We start from the raw sequence: 14,689 nt of genomic DNA on the forward strand, positions 1-14,689 counted from the left end.
TTTGTGATAAAATGGACAGGTGGTAATTACCAAGTTAAGACTATTGGTGTCGTTAAAGTGGACACCAAACCCATAGATCTAAAAAATTCCAACATAATTAAAATCATAAGAGCGGTGCATGACTTCCTCAAATAATCATCGTTGCTCCAATACAAAAAAATATATAAACATGACTACTTAGAGAGAACGACAAACCAAGAGAGGTTTAGAAGGTACCTTCATGCAAGTAATAGAGATACTTGGCGTGGGTTTTATGCGATCATATTTGTAAAAGGTTCCTTTATTTTATAGATGGATAGTAGCTTTTGGGTCAAAGATTTGATAGGATTTTGATATTTTTGAGTTGGTATGTTTTATGGCTCTTGCGTTTTCTTGAATTTTTAATTTGTATTCATTTATTTTCATATTATTTGCAGATATATTAGGGTTTTTTAAATGAAATGTGTTAGGGGTATTTTGGAAATATGGTGACGGGAGAAAATCGTTTTAATTTTTAAATTTGTATGATGAGTAAAATGATAATGTGTGAGAAAATAGAACAGTGGATAAGTCCAGCATCACTCTTTATTTAAACCAACATTCCACTCTTTTTTTTTTTTCGATGCTACCTTTTGTTTGCCAAGGTACGGTGTGTGTGTGTGTGTTTTTTTTTTGCAAACTAACTTAAATATTAAAGCCTTAGGACAACCAATACAATTTTTTTTTTTGGTAACATGGAAGAAGAAAAAGAAAATACTAAGAAACAACTAATCTAGGTATAGCATCTCTAGAGCAGTCATCTGAAAGAGTTTGAACTAAACAAGGAGGAGGCTCCGCAAGCTCTTGAAACTCCATCTCGCTATTTAAACCCAATTTGGCTAACCCGTCAGTTGCAAAATTACGCTGTCTATGAACGTGTTGCACATTACAACTCTAATTCTCTATGATCAAACTTCTACACTCTAAGACAAGACCATAGAGATGATGATTAATAAGGCTAGGTGAACCATGACTGAGAGAGACTACCAAAGTAGAATCAGCCTCCACAACAAGATGAGAGAAATTTCTAACTTTAGCTATCTTCAACCTATAAAACAAAGCCCAAAGCTAAGCATGGAGAACTTCCCCAACTCTTTTTTTAGCAATAAAGCCAGTAATCCAATTACTGTGCGAGTCTCTAATTATTCCTCCACTTCCAATCACCCCATTAGAATCAAGCCTAGCATCATCCACATTTAACTTAAAAGTCCTAGACGGAGGAAGAACCCAAGCCAAGAGAACCTGCACACGATTATGTTTACTAGAGATGCTAACATTAGCTTTGAGCCATTCAGTAGAATACTCCAAGATGCATTTCTTTGGATCAGGAGGTTTAATAAATTTAGGACAAAATATAGCACAACACCTCCACTTCCATATGAACCAGAAGGCTATAGCAAAAACAAGATTCCAAGGTAACCCAAGCTCATGCAGATCATTGCATTTTCAATTTGCCTCCACACAACCAAGGAATGAATCAAATTGGTTCCAATGAAGATGATGTGGAACATAATATTTCTCCAGACCCATATAGCAGCATGACAACTTGAGAAAACATGTGACATATTCTCCACTGCAGAACTACAAATCTGACAAAAAGTGTTGCTAAACATGTGTCTTTTAAAAGGTTGCTCATTAGTCAGCAGCTTACCATGAGACAAAATCCAAAGAAAGCATTTAACTTTAGGAGGAAACTTGATTTTCCAAATGAAAGCCCAAGTAACTATCAGCAAATTCCTGGTTAGGAAAATTCATAAGATAGGCACTTTTCACACTGAACTCTCCATTATTGGTGCCATTTAGATCATTGAGTCATTGCCACCACAGGACAAAGCAGCCGGAATACAAAGAATGTTTTGTATAACTTGGGAAGGAATCATAAGACTTAACTTATCAACATTCCAAGACCCATTCTCGATGAAGTCTGCAACTTTTAAATTTGGAACCAAGCCATGAACTGAAGGTAGAACATAATTAATCAAGGTATCGTTTCCAACCCAAATATCAGACCAGAAATTTGTATTTTAACCATTTCCAATTCTCCATTTCAAGGATTTATGTAAAGTTTCAACACCATAAGTAATACTCATCCAAGAAGAAGAAGCACCCTTCTAGACTTTAATTTTAGAAAGATCAGCCTCACCATGTTTGAGATACATTTTTGTCACATCTCGACCCGGGCTCCACCACATCCCGAGCTCGACTCCGTCGTAGTACAATATTGTCCGCTTTGGGCCTCGACCGCGCCCTCACAGTTTTGTTTCTGGAAACTCATGTGAGAACTTCCCAATAGGTCACCCATCCTGTGATTGCCCTCGCGAGAACTCGCTTAACTTTGGAATTTCGATGAAGCTCGAAGCCAGTGAGCTCCCAAAAGGCCTCGTGCTATAGAGAGGGGAACATGTACATATAAGGCATAGAGGATCTTCTCCCCTAGGCGATGTGGGATCTAACAATCCACAGCCCTTAGGGGCCTGACGTCGTCGTCGACACACTTGTACCAAATGAAAAAGTGGCTCTGATACCAAATTGTCACATCCCGACCTGGGCTCCACCACATCCAGAGCTCGACTTCACCGTAGCACGATATTGTCTGCTTTGGGCCCCGACCATGCCCTCACGGTTTTGTTTTTGGGAAATCACGTGAGAACTTCCCAGTGGGTCACCCATCCTAGGATTGCTTTCGCGCAAACTCACTTAACTTCAGAGTTCCGATGGAACCCGAAGTCAGTGAGCTCCCAAAAGGCCTTGTGTTATAGGGAGGAGAGCATGTACATATAAGGCATAGAGAATCCTCTCCCTTGGGTGATGTGAGATCTAACATTTTCCTACAATTAATACAATTTAAGGAATGGTATTGGAATGTAAAAATTTAAGAAGAATGTAAAATTTTAAATCACACACTGTGTGATTTAAAATTTAAGAAGAATTAAATTAAATTTATGTTAAAAAGTTAGTGGATTGAGGAAGTTAGTAAAAGTGGGAAAACAGTGGATGTGGGTGGGTGCAAGTGAGAGAGATAGAAGGTGTAAGTTTAGATGTTCATAGGATGACACAGCTGTGAGGTTCGAAAAAAAAAAAAAAAAAAAAGCAAAAACTTGTTTGTGCGAAATTACTATAATGTCCAATTTTTTTCCTTTTCTAATATTTTTGTTAGTTATGTATAGAAAGGGTATAATAGTAATTTCATTAGTTGTTTTTGGTTGACAAATAAAGTTTTATTAATATGTAATTTAGATAAATTAAAAAAAAAATTGTTTTTGTTGATACTAGTTGAAAATTCATATTAAAACATCAACTTATGTCTAAATATATAAAAATTATTACCTATAAATTAAATTTCCTAAAAAAGAAATAGTAAGACCTCAATTAAATTTCTTGAAAAAGAAAAAGAATTGTTATTGACACTCTAAAAATCTTATTTTGTATTCTAAACTTTTTATAATTAGAAGAAAAAAATACATTTATAATAAGTATAGAATGAAAATTTTAAAATATTAATATCAGTTCTTAAAAAAAATAAATGGCCTAATTTTTATTCTTGTTTTTTATGCAAGGAAAAGACCAGCAGGAAGGTAACGGGAGGTCGCGTCAAAAATAGGAAGATGAAAAAAAAAACGTGTTCCAGAGATCGCGTGGACTTTGAATGGCAATCCACGTGTCCGAACACGATTGGTCAGTAAGTTCTAGAAGGTCGTAGAAGTGGGTGTGAACGGAATCCAAACTCTCGTCTCAATTGGTTGGGAAAGTATTTAAACCGACAGATCCCAATCCGTCCCCTCTCTGTGGGTCGCGCATATCGCAGAAAAGAGAACTTTTCATCGTGGCTTCTTCGCCCTCAGGTACGCTCTCTTTCTCGTTAGAAAAGCCCAATTGAAACCCTACTCATAATCCATGAGCCTTTCAGTAGCTTAGTCGAATTTGATTTCCCAAATGTGCTTTATAAAATTTTCAATTTTGTTGAGAATTTGTAGAATATTTGAACTTTAAAGGTAGCGTGCGGCCGAAATATTGGGTTTTTTTGTGTGTAGAATTTCGGGGGTTTTTGTTTGATCTGTGTGATCCAACGTTTTAGGTTGATTGCTGTATATTATTGTTGAATTTGAGTATTTAAAAGTTGTTTTTTTATTTTTATAAGGCTAATTTTGGTTTTTTGTTAATTAATTTCAATAATTTGGATGGTTATTAGTGTAGATTCTAACAATGTGGCTTCAATTATTGGTTTAGTTTTGCAATTGGGCATATATGTTCATGATGCTGAACAAAGAAACGTATAAAATCGGGTATTTTTGTAAGGTTTTTGGTTTTGGTGGTTGAAGCACAGGAGCAAACCAGAAGTACTACTTTTCTAACTTGTATTGGCAATATACATAACTTTAGGAATTGGGGCGTTCTCGATTCTGGCAATCGAGAATGGATTAGGAAATTCCTTGGTTTGCTTGAGCTGTTGAAACTCAATCTATTATTTGTCTAAGTTTTGGATCTTACCATTTTTCTTTAATGGTTATTTTTCAGTGTGATTGGATACGCGATCTTAATTAGTTCAACACCCCGCATTTTTGTCTACGGATCATTTTGATATTGGACTGCGGAGATGGCAGAGGTGTGTACTGTAATATTTATTGTATTTTAGTCTAGTGTTCCATTGTGGGTACTTCCTTTCTGGGTTTCCAATAATTGATGTATTAATTTGGTTGCAGGAGGTTCACAAGGTTATTTTGAATGTATACGACTTAAGCCAAGGATTAGCTAGGCAAATGTCCATGGCTTTCTTGGGGAAAGCCATCGAGGGCATATGGTAAGTTTCTTTGTTCATTGGAATTACAAGGAGCACGTCAATTTCTTCTCAGCAAGGCTTGTGTAAAGGTAATTAAATCTTCTATGCGAATTTTCAATCGCAGGCACACGGGATTGGTGGTTTATGGTAATGAGTACTATTTTGGGGGAGGCATACAACATGCTCCTGCTGGGTCAACACCGTATGGCACACCAATTAAAGTGGTAGATTTGGGTGTCACACATGTGCCCAAGGATGTATTTGAGATGTATTTGCAGGAGATCAGTCCCCGGTATACTGCAGAAACCTATAGTTTGCTTACTCACAATTGCAACAACTTTAGCAATGAGGTTGCTCAGTTTTTGGTGGGTGCAGCCATTCCAGACTATATTTTGCAGCTTCCTAATGAAGTTATGGGCAGTCCAATGGGAGCTCTTATTAGTAAGTTATTTTATCCATTGCTAATGCTGTGCTCTATTTGATTAGTGATAGTATAGAGTCTTCCATGTTTGCGTATTTGTACTTGGAAATTTAGATTAAAGCCATTTAATTTCCGACAGTGACTTTAAATTGAAATAAGGATTGTGGTTAATGGGAGAACCATGTGGTTAAATATTCTAATGCGGGGTTTTCTCTGCCGTTGTTTTGCAGTGCCCATGATACAGAATCTGGAAGCAACATTGAGAAGTGGTGCAGCTCCTCAAGCTCCGCAGTTCAGGCCTGCTTCCATGGTGCGAACGACCACTAGCACTGCGAAACCCTTGAGCACTTCCAAAAAAGAGATTGGTGACAAATTGAAATCTGGAGCGCAGCAGCGCACCAAGTCAGAGGAGCAGGGAGCATCAGGAAGTGTGGTTAAACCTCCCAACGGAGTTGTAGATCCTCTCGGGGATGCTCGAAGTAAGGTGCAAGAGGAGATCTCTGCTGAGTTTGCTGCAATCATGGCAAGTGGAACACTGCGGGCAAGCGAGGCTGCAGCGCTTGCAACAAGAAGAGTGATGCAGAGATATGGTCATGCAGGTACCACGATGTCACAGGGTTAAGGGTTTGCGTTGTTTCAGAGTTGTGTTGGAGTTTGGCAATTATTTTTGGAAGCTGCAATTCGATTTGCTTCCGAACATTATAAAATCAAGTGATCATGTTACCTGTATGAAGCTGAATCCGTAGACGATGATCATAGGGTGTTTGTATTTTCTGTTGAATAATTAATGATCTTGTAGCGTTTCATCCGTGGCTTCGTAGTCTAAAATATTTAAGGACTACTTGTAGAGCCGAATACTTGTCCTCAAAGAGGCCTCATTTGGATTTGAGTGATTTGGAATTGAATGGTTTTAGTTCACCGTTATGTGCATTTAGATTTTTTTTTTTTTTTTTTTAGTACATTGATATTTTTACACTAATGGAAGGGAGAGTTCGGTTAAATCATACAACAGATAGCCTAATGTGGATTCGAATTTGTCATCCACGAGATTTGAACCTATAATCTCTTATTTCCAAGTGAAGAGGAATACCGCCAGACTATAATACTGAGTGATATGTGCATTTAGATTTGGTTGATCACTTGAACCAACAGTCTATAACCTTGATTTCCGTCTGCCTGCGTAATTTAGAGTAGTAATATGGCTCGGTAAATAGTTGTTTCTATATCAGTAATTGATAATTGAAAAAAAAAAAAAAAACTGTAGTAGTTGCATTTACAAAAAAATTAATTCTAATAACGGTACAATACAACGCGCATATTTGCACTTGCAAAATGCAAAGTGACCTCAGCATGCTATGAAGGGGCAGCTGAAATCGGGCTGCCTGATGAATTGCGAGCTTCACCGGTTGCACTGATATTTTCATTCTCTCTCGCGAGTATAGCTTCTCTTGGTCTGTTAAAAGCATCAGCGGGAATGTTTATGCCAGCGAATCCGATCATCACCGCCACGGCTCCAAGGTAATCAGCAAAATGAGGAGCATGGCCAGTCATTGAGTCAACAATTGCCGCCAACGGAACCTGGATGGTCAGACCGGCCGTTGCTACCGTCGTGGTGGTTAGAAGAACGGCCTTGGCCCATAAGTAGTCGCTCAGAACATTATCCAACAAACCTAAGCACAACACAAAGATCTACATGATTCAGTACAGGAGAAATACTGTACTGCATAAAACTCGACATCATCTGTACGTATCACTGCGCCTCACGTCAACTAGTTCGCATCTTGCCTAAAAATTTGACGAAATGAAATCCTGCCGAATCCAGAATTCTAGGATCGGAGTCTTTAGCGTTCCAATCGTAAGAATGCATGCATAGACAGATAGAAAAAAGCAAAGCAAACTCCTGTACGGGTAACTCCAAGTTAAAAGAACGTAAAGTATAAGTTAAGAACACACCTTTACCAATGATGAGACCGACCTGCTCCCAGGTAAGCATATAAAACGGCTCCAGCTTGGAGAAATGAAGTATAAGGGCAACCGGAAGAAATATAAGAAGGTTGGAAAGCCCTAGAAATCCTAGAAACTGAGCCATACTGGCACGGCCGCTTTTTTCATCATCCTCATCAGGTAATTTCTTGCGAATGAGGGTAATATACACGGAATAGAAGGCAGCGGAGACAAGAGCAAGTATGTCTCCGAGGAGAGGGTTTGAAGCAATTGCACTTAGAGCAGTTCGTGAGTCACCAAGGCTGACAATTACCGTTCCTCCCATGCAAAGAAGAACGCTAATAAGCTTAACCAAAGTAAACTGCTCCCCTAAGAATACTAGGGCGACCAAAAAGGTGAAAAGGCTGGATGAACTGCTTAAGATTGTATTCGACTGCATGCAACAAGCACAGAAAATCAATCATACCGATATCATGAAACAAATGGACAAATTTAAGAAGCAGGGTGTGCCATGCAACGCTAAGAATGCTTACCGTAACGGTAGTATACTTCAATGACAAATTGAAAGTCAGCTGTGCGAAAAACCAAAACGGGGAAATCAGTAGGCTAACTTTAGCCACTCGAGTTCGTGTCCAACGCCCTTTTTCATCCACTTGCTTATCTACCGTTTCAGTGCCATTGTCTTGAGTTGCTGAAGTTCCAACAAGCTCGTACAATACAACTTTCGGTTCTGCACCAAGATTAACTTCCCCTTCTTCCGCATCTGCTTTCACAACACCGTCAGTCTCCTCAAGGAGAGTGATTTGCTCCAAATCTCCTAATCTTTGCAAAGGGGGGCTACTCTTCCTACTTCTCCAAATCCAAAACCCCTCAAAATTATCCTCCAAATACCGCCCGATTTCAACCAAGGGAATGTAGATCACAAACAGAGAATTGCATACGTACGTGATGAGGAACGGGGACACACCGGCATCTACAACCGACTGTACTACGAAACTGGCAGCTATCCAGATAGATGCAACAGCAAATATGTATACCAAACCTAATACCCACTTCCCAACTTCACTTTTCATGTCTTTCCACTCAATCCCAAATCAAATCAGCTCCCAAATCTTGCTAAAAAAAAAATCAGCTTTTCGATTTCCGAAGCCCGAAAACGTAAAACTTTATGTGCTTTCGGAGAATTATAACAATTTCCCATGCCACTAACAACCCGAAATCTCACCTGAAACAACCAAAAAGAAGATAAAAAAACCCACCAATATTAAGGCAAAAAAATTAATGTGGAATTAACCCATACTACTAAACTGCACCAACACACAATCTTTTCGATACAATTACGATATCAATTGAATTAATTTCAAACCCAAATCCTAATACATGAACATTTAATAAAATTCAAGTTTAATGTGGATTTGAAGCCAGAAGAAACAAGAAGATGAATTTGCATACCAAAAAATAAAAAAATATTAAAATATTGAGAAAAAAAAAATCGAGCGTATTGAAGGGGATGCGGAATGTACCTGGGATGAGATTCAGATCGGATTCAGAGGTTCGCCGTTGTGACGGAGAGAGAGGTCATCGAATTTGCTGTAAACTTTGTAATACAGTTGGATAGAAGTTGGCGGGTACTTGTCAGCCCAGTTAGGCCCAGCTTCGGAAATTTTTATGATCTTTTAGCCAAGCCAACCAGTTTCGACGGAAAAATAAATAAATAATAATTTTTCTTTTTCGTTTGCTCGTGGAAGACAAAGAAAATATATGGTGCTCCACAGTCCACAGTATGGTGAAGAATGCACAAATAAATTGGTTACCGTTGTAAGCAGTGTTGTATAATTAGTACGATTGTATAAACTTAAAAGGAGGAATCTTAAAGGATTTGGAAGATTTTTTTCTTGTATGATTTGTATTACTTGTAAGGCAAGTAAATTGGTTACTCTTATTATGATTTGATCACTTTCTTATTTTGGCATGACCATTTGGAATGAGTGGGATGAAAATTGATGCCATGTGTTACACAAAGTATCTCTTTACCTGAAGTAAGGATCTTGTGCTTACAAGAGCATTTTGCCAAGTCTGGTAATTGGGAAAGTATTTCTATAACATCCTTAGCAAAGACCATTATGAACCCTCTTTTACAGTGAATCCAAGGGAATAGTTGTGGACCAATACAACCAAAATGTGGACCATTTAGATACCTTATGGTTTTTAGGTGATGTAATGACACTATGGTCATATGTTTGTCCACACACACATGTTGCTAACCTTGTGACGATTTTAACTTAAAGGCTTACCACCCTAATAATCCCATGAAGTCTGAAAGACTGGATAACGCTAGAGAGTTTACATCGAAGGTTTTTTTTTTATTTTTTAAAATAAGTATTGCATGTTTTTTGGATTTAATTATTCCCCATGTTCATCGGAAAACGATCTCGCATAAACAATCATAAAACGCTTAATCAATTGATCGCCTTGACCTTGGTGAATGCACCACGCTTTTGGGTTTGCCTAGGGCTACACAATGCAGCTACGTTGGCCCGCCTAAGACCCATCATCACCCAACCTTAATTAGCATTACAGTTGGTTAATAGATGTGACCTAACTATTTCGTACTTATGCATTTGGGTGTGCAGTTTATGTGACAGGCTACTTCCGCATAGCGTATCATTATAGGTCCTCAAAGAAGGATGTGAATATATTTTTTTTATTACGATTCTCCTGTAATTAGCTATTTAGGTTCATGCAAGCAATTTCTTTACCGTTTATTTTGGATTGTCACTTCAATGAGATAGTTTTCCCATTGTTTAGACATAAGAATGTCAACGTTCTTGTAAACAATGCGATTTAGCGTGGACATTACCCACTATACTCATCTCAATATCCGTATTGCACATAGTGATAAGCACGTGCAATGTATTCTAGGTTTTAGAATGTTGCTACAGACACATTTCTCTGCTCTAACTAAAGTGATGAGATCATGTATACCATCTACAAACAAGTTTGCAAGGATAGACATACTTAACGGACGTCAAGTTAACATCTCTTAATAGATGTGTCGTCCCTGAAGGACAGTTTGTCGTCTCTAATAGGGCATGCCATCCATGTGTGGACAACATGGTATTCCAACATCTAGTCAATCATCTGTCTTCGACTAGAAGCGTGATCAATCGCTCGGATTGTAGGTTTTCCCTTCCGATGTCTACCTTCCAGAAGTTTACCAAGGTATTGGATTGCGTGACCTATCTCATTTGCAACGCTTGTAGTTCTCAGGGGCAGTTTTATCGAACTCAAGAGGAGTATCATGGATTTTACTTACTTGGCCTTAATGTCATTTTTTCTTTTAGATAGGGAGCATTTTTCCCTATTGGGCTCTTACAAATCTGACAAGGTTTTGATGAGGCACCCATATCGAGCTAGTCATACCCTTGTGTGCAATTTCCATTACTTGATACATCTTAAAGATGACAAGTATCGACATTGCATTAACTTACCTTTTTTTTTTTTACTTAGACTGTAGGTTTGTTCCACTGGATTTACCGTAACCAAGTTTTGGTGAGACTTTATCTTACTAGAGACTCTCGTATGCATTGCCTGTGCCAAACAAGAACAAATGACAACAACCGCCATCTTCTAATCATGAAGATTTAATGCGACTACTTCTTAAATTGTAGACACTCAATGAGGAGTGTAATGAATAGTGTTTTACAACTTGTATGATTGTGTAAACTTAAAGGAGGAATCCTATAAGATCTGGAAGGTCCTTTCCTTGTATGACTTGTATTACATGAGGAATTCTCTTCTCTTTCCCACATCCTCACTCTACTTTCTCTTGAACATTAGTTTCACGTCAGTTACAAGCTTTTAAACAAAAATGAAACTATGTATGTTGGCCACTTAGTTTTATGATTTTGTGGTATTTATGATCTTCACTTGTAAGGTGTAAGACTCATATTTGACTCCAGTAAATGACAAATGCAAACCAAATTATTATGGCATATTCATTTTGCGGCTTAAGTGGATGACGAGTTCAATATTAAATTATTATGGCTGATCTACATTCTGGCTTAACTCAAATCCCAATAAAAATGTATCATTGTATAAAAAAAACATGACCAACACCAAACAAACAATAAGTTTTATATATAACACAGTTTAGTGCTCCTGAAATCATCTGTTTATTGTTCCACTATTTCTAGTTGGATAATACTTTGGATCCTTCCCTTGGAGGAGGAAAGTTCTACATTCATGTGTGTGCAGCCAAGCAATTTCCTGTCTACTTTAAATCAAAACCTTATTACACATTACACAGGTATCGTTTTATGTTATTTGTTTTGGCTAATATGATTTGTCTTGTATTTCAATTAAAGAGAAAGAGGAAGAAGACATGAAGGAAAGTAGTAAAAGAAGTATCTAAAACTGTTTTTTTTTTGTAACTTTATCAACTAATTTATGTGTTTGAAACCATAAAACTACAGGTCATAAGCTATAACTATAAAGGAATTTGTTTTCATCATAATTAGTTGGTTAATTCTTCTTAACAAGAAGGTTAATGTCACTGTTGAAGTGTTGACTTGTGTCAAGTCGCAGAATAATGCTACATGTACCACATTTAATTGTTGAACTGTATTGTGCAAGCCTGTCTCTCGGGGGACTTAGAATCCATCTATGCAACTGAACTCAAGTAAATGTGCTACAATAAATCTACGGTGACATATATGGTTTCTCTCTTTTAATTAGCTAAGCAACTGATCATAAATCTTTGATAGATCCTGGAAGCCATAACAGACGAAAATCATAAGTTGAGAAAAAAAATTTCTCCTTTGATATAATTTCCTTCACATTCGATCTGTTCGATTTTGTAGCCTTTTACAACTTGATACATTGTTAAAATCTGACATTGCTCGAACAAATTTGTGTAATTCATGAGCAAAGAATCATAAAGACATGTTTTACAACAGAGATTAAATGCTCTATGGAAACAACATTGTAGTATGCAACTTGTAGTTTTACAATGAAGAGGTACTTCCACACCGTAATGCTTCTACTCCATTGTGCCTTGAACTCGAACCCCATTCCATGGCTTCTGCCACAGCGCGTTGGCGTTCAGCAACACTGTCTTCGAGCTGAGGATCCTTGTTTATGACCGACATTGTTTGATCCGGTGATGGAGAGGGAAGGCTGCTTATAGGTGAGGTAGCAGTGTCCGGACCTGTACCGAGGAAACTAAGAGCACTGACCACATCGCTCATCAAGGGACGAACGGGCGCTTCCTCATGGAGGCACATTGCTGCAATTGCCACAGCTTGATTTAGTGCTCTCATCGGCAAGTTACCTTGAAGAAGTGGATCAGCTAGTTCTGGATACCTATTAGGATCCTTGAATACAGGTTGTGCCTGTTAAATACAAAAAAAATTATAAGAAAAAGTTAAAAGATTTCATAGAGACGGACAAGCAGTCCACTACTAATTAGTCGAACACAATATTGTTCCTAACTTAACCACCTGCATAGTCTAGCAGGTGTGAGCCTCGGTGCTATACTAGTGAAACCATTTATGTATTATTTTGTTAAGTTTCTGATGATTCTTCAACACAAAGCACATGCCTTAAATAAGAATAAGAAGAAAATGTGTAGGGATATTTACCCAAGCAACTAGATTTTGCTCCCTGGTTGTTAGTGTGGTGTCAATGGCTCTCCTTCCAGTGATCAATTCCAACAAAACAACTCCGAAACTGTAGACATCGGACTTGACAGTGAGCTGTCCTGTTCTTTGGTACTCTGGGGCACAATAACCATATGTTCCCATTACTCTTGAAGATACGTGAGTCTTGTCTCCAATAGGTCCAAGCTTAGCTAGCCCAAAATCGGAGAGTTTTGCATTGAAATCAGCGTCAAGTAAAATGTTGGAAGATTTTAAATCGCGGTAGATAACAGGCGGATTTGCCTTGTCATGCAAGTATTCTAGACCCTTGGCAGCTCCCAGAGCTATTCTCATTCTTTTGAACCAATCTAGTGGCTTCTGGTCTTCTGGAAGATCTAAATATCAAGATACAAAACATGAGAAGCCGGGTTTAAGCCCTTTGCGGATACAAATGGAAGAAGCATGAAAGATGGGGGGAAAATCAATTCAAAAACACTTCAAAATAGTACCTAGTAAATGGTCTTCCACAGATCCCAAGGGCATGTACTCGTACACAAGAAGTCTCTGATCACCGTCCGCGCAATATCCGATAAGATTTACTAAATGTTCGTGGTGTAAGAGGCTCAACATCAACACCTCGACAAGAAACTCTCGGTTTCCTTGCAAGCCATTCCTGTCAAGTTGCTTCACAGCCACAACCTGTGCTGTTTTATCAAGTTTTCCCTTGTAAACTCTTCCAAATCCGCCCTCTCCAATGAGACATTCTTGCCTGAAGTTCTTCGTTGCTGTCGCCAATTCCCGGAATGTGAAAGTTTGCGCAGCAATGTTGTTGTGGTTTACGGGTTCTTTATTGGCACTACTGGTGTTTGATGCTGGATCCTCAGCTGGTGGTGTAGGTTTTGGTTTAGGAACTTCTGCTTATACATAACCAATTATTAGAAAGCTAATAATTTGCCCTACGAAAGGGCAAAAAAATCGGAAGAACAATTTTCAACCATGCTGGGAAGGCTGAATTGGCAATCATTTCGGCACACGAAACAATTACACATTACCACAATTTTTACTCTTTAGAAAGGCAAAAAAATAAAAATAAAAAAAAATAAAAAAGGGAAAAACAAATGCGACTTACCATCTGGAGGAGGCCGAGGCTGTTGTGCTGGTGGAACATTGTGTTCTTGAGAAAGATTGGTAGGCAATTGTTCTTTCCTCCCACTATTTGATCTTTTGTTAGATGCTTTCTTTTCATGGGATGAAAAGCAAGAAAAGCAACTCATCTCACGCGCAATATAATCGCTAGGGATCTATATAAAACGTATCTAAAAAATTCCTTGCAAATGAAATATATCTCAGTTTATGATCCCTGCCATGTTGAGATCAACTGCAGATGACTGCAGGTAAAAATTTGATCACGAAAATCTCCCGAAAGCAAACAGAAGTTTCATAGATTTGGAGAGAATGTGGAATGCAGATAAGGCTCAAAAGAAATGTGCCATGAATTGAATTGGAATGCATGGGAAGACAAGAGGGGGTTATAAACATAAAACAGAAAAACAAGATTTTTTCAGTACAACCATGTTTGAATCTCTCGAACAACTACCTGAAAACTGAAACCATTATGAAACTGAAAGAACCAACAAACTTCCAGGCACGCAAAAGAAAAACCGTCGTTGCGATTTCCCGGAAAAATGGGGAAAGTGTAGGTCAGGAAGAAACCAAACATAGGTTAATTACATATCTTTTGGTGCTTCCGCAGAGCATGGTAGAGAAGAAGAATGAGGTTGTTAATGTGTCTTAATTAAAGAGCAAAACGTGGGAACCAAATCTGCTTAATTAATTTATTAATTCCAAAAAAGGAGAGCTTAATTATTTTTTGTGGTGGTTGTAGCATAT

General features: G+C 38.1%; 3 protein-coding genes across 4 annotated transcripts; 1 reads left to right on the forward strand and 2 right to left on the reverse strand.

Moving 5' to 3' along the window:
• Positions 1-3,736: 3,736 nt before the first annotated feature.
• Positions 3,737-6,134, forward strand: LOC103927713 (desumoylating isopeptidase 1). Its single transcript, XM_009336660.3, has 5 exons — positions 3,737-3,860; positions 4,534-4,621; positions 4,719-4,816; positions 4,920-5,236; positions 5,447-6,134. Exons 2-5 carry the CDS (start codon positions 4,613-4,615, stop codon positions 5,836-5,838), a joined length of 816 nt encoding a protein of 271 aa, XP_009334935.1. The 5' UTR covers positions 3,737-3,860; positions 4,534-4,612; the 3' UTR covers positions 5,839-6,134.
• A 281-nt stretch (positions 6,135-6,415) lies between these two features.
• On the reverse strand, positions 6,416-8,822 carry LOC103927715 (uncharacterized transporter C405.03c). 2 transcript variants are annotated; one of them, XM_009336661.3, is made up of 4 exons: positions 8,684-8,822; positions 7,694-8,385; positions 7,170-7,593; positions 6,416-6,886 (listed from the first exon to the last, which is right to left on the reverse strand). In XM_009336661.3, exons 2-4 carry the CDS (start codon positions 8,231-8,233, stop codon positions 6,570-6,572), a joined length of 1,281 nt encoding a protein of 426 aa, XP_009334936.2. In that variant the 5' UTR covers positions 8,234-8,385; positions 8,684-8,822; the 3' UTR covers positions 6,416-6,569. The 2 variants fall into 2 exon arrangements, with proteins under 2 accessions (XP_009334936.2, XP_048429807.1); XM_048573850.1 differs by having other exon boundaries at positions 7,694-8,276; positions 8,684-8,785.
• Positions 8,823-12,007: 3,185 nt separating this feature from the next.
• LOC103927731 (probable serine/threonine-protein kinase PBL26) lies at positions 12,008-14,392 on the reverse strand. Its single transcript, XM_048574260.1, is given in 4 exon segments — positions 12,008-12,553; positions 12,803-13,185; positions 13,294-13,713; positions 13,929-14,392. Coding segments are annotated over 4 exon segments (1,335 nt in total). The 5' UTR covers positions 14,074-14,392; the 3' UTR covers positions 12,008-12,166.
• Between the last annotated feature and the right edge of the window lie 297 nt (positions 14,393-14,689).

Source organism: the organism of the source record quoted next, unplaced genomic scaffold (genome assembly GCF_019419815.1).
Source record: "Pyrus x bretschneideri cultivar Hongxiangsu unplaced genomic scaffold, Pyrus_bretschneideri_v1 Contig7, whole genome shotgun sequence".
NCBI classification, from domain to species: domain Eukaryota; kingdom Viridiplantae; phylum Streptophyta; class Magnoliopsida; order Rosales; family Rosaceae; genus Pyrus; species Pyrus x bretschneideri.

What these genes read in the sequence shown, in the direction of transcription:
- LOC103927713 (XM_009336660.3), top strand. An exon ending in AAAGCCATCGAGGGCATATG is followed by an intron (nt 4,817 to 4,919) that starts GTAAGTTTCTTT and finishes TTTCAATCGCAG; the next exon opens with GCACACGGGATTGGTGGTTT. An exon ending in TCCAATGGGAGCTCTTATTA is followed by an intron (nt 5,237 to 5,446) that starts GTAAGTTATTTT and finishes GTTGTTTTGCAG; the next exon opens with TGCCCATGATACAGAATCTG.
- LOC103927715 (XM_009336661.3), bottom strand. Translation starts at nt 8,233, where the DNA reads ATGAAAAGTGAAGTTGGGAAGTGGGTATTAGGTTTGGTATACATATTT. An exon ending in TGAAGTATACTACCGTTACG is followed by an intron (nt 7,594 to 7,693) that starts GTAAGCATTCTT and finishes TGTTGCATGCAG; the next exon opens with TCGAATACAATCTTAAGCAG. An exon ending in CGGTCTCATCATTGGTAAAG is followed by an intron (nt 6,887 to 7,169) that starts GTGTGTTCTTAA and finishes TGTTGTGCTTAG; the next exon opens with GTTTGTTGGATAATGTTCTG.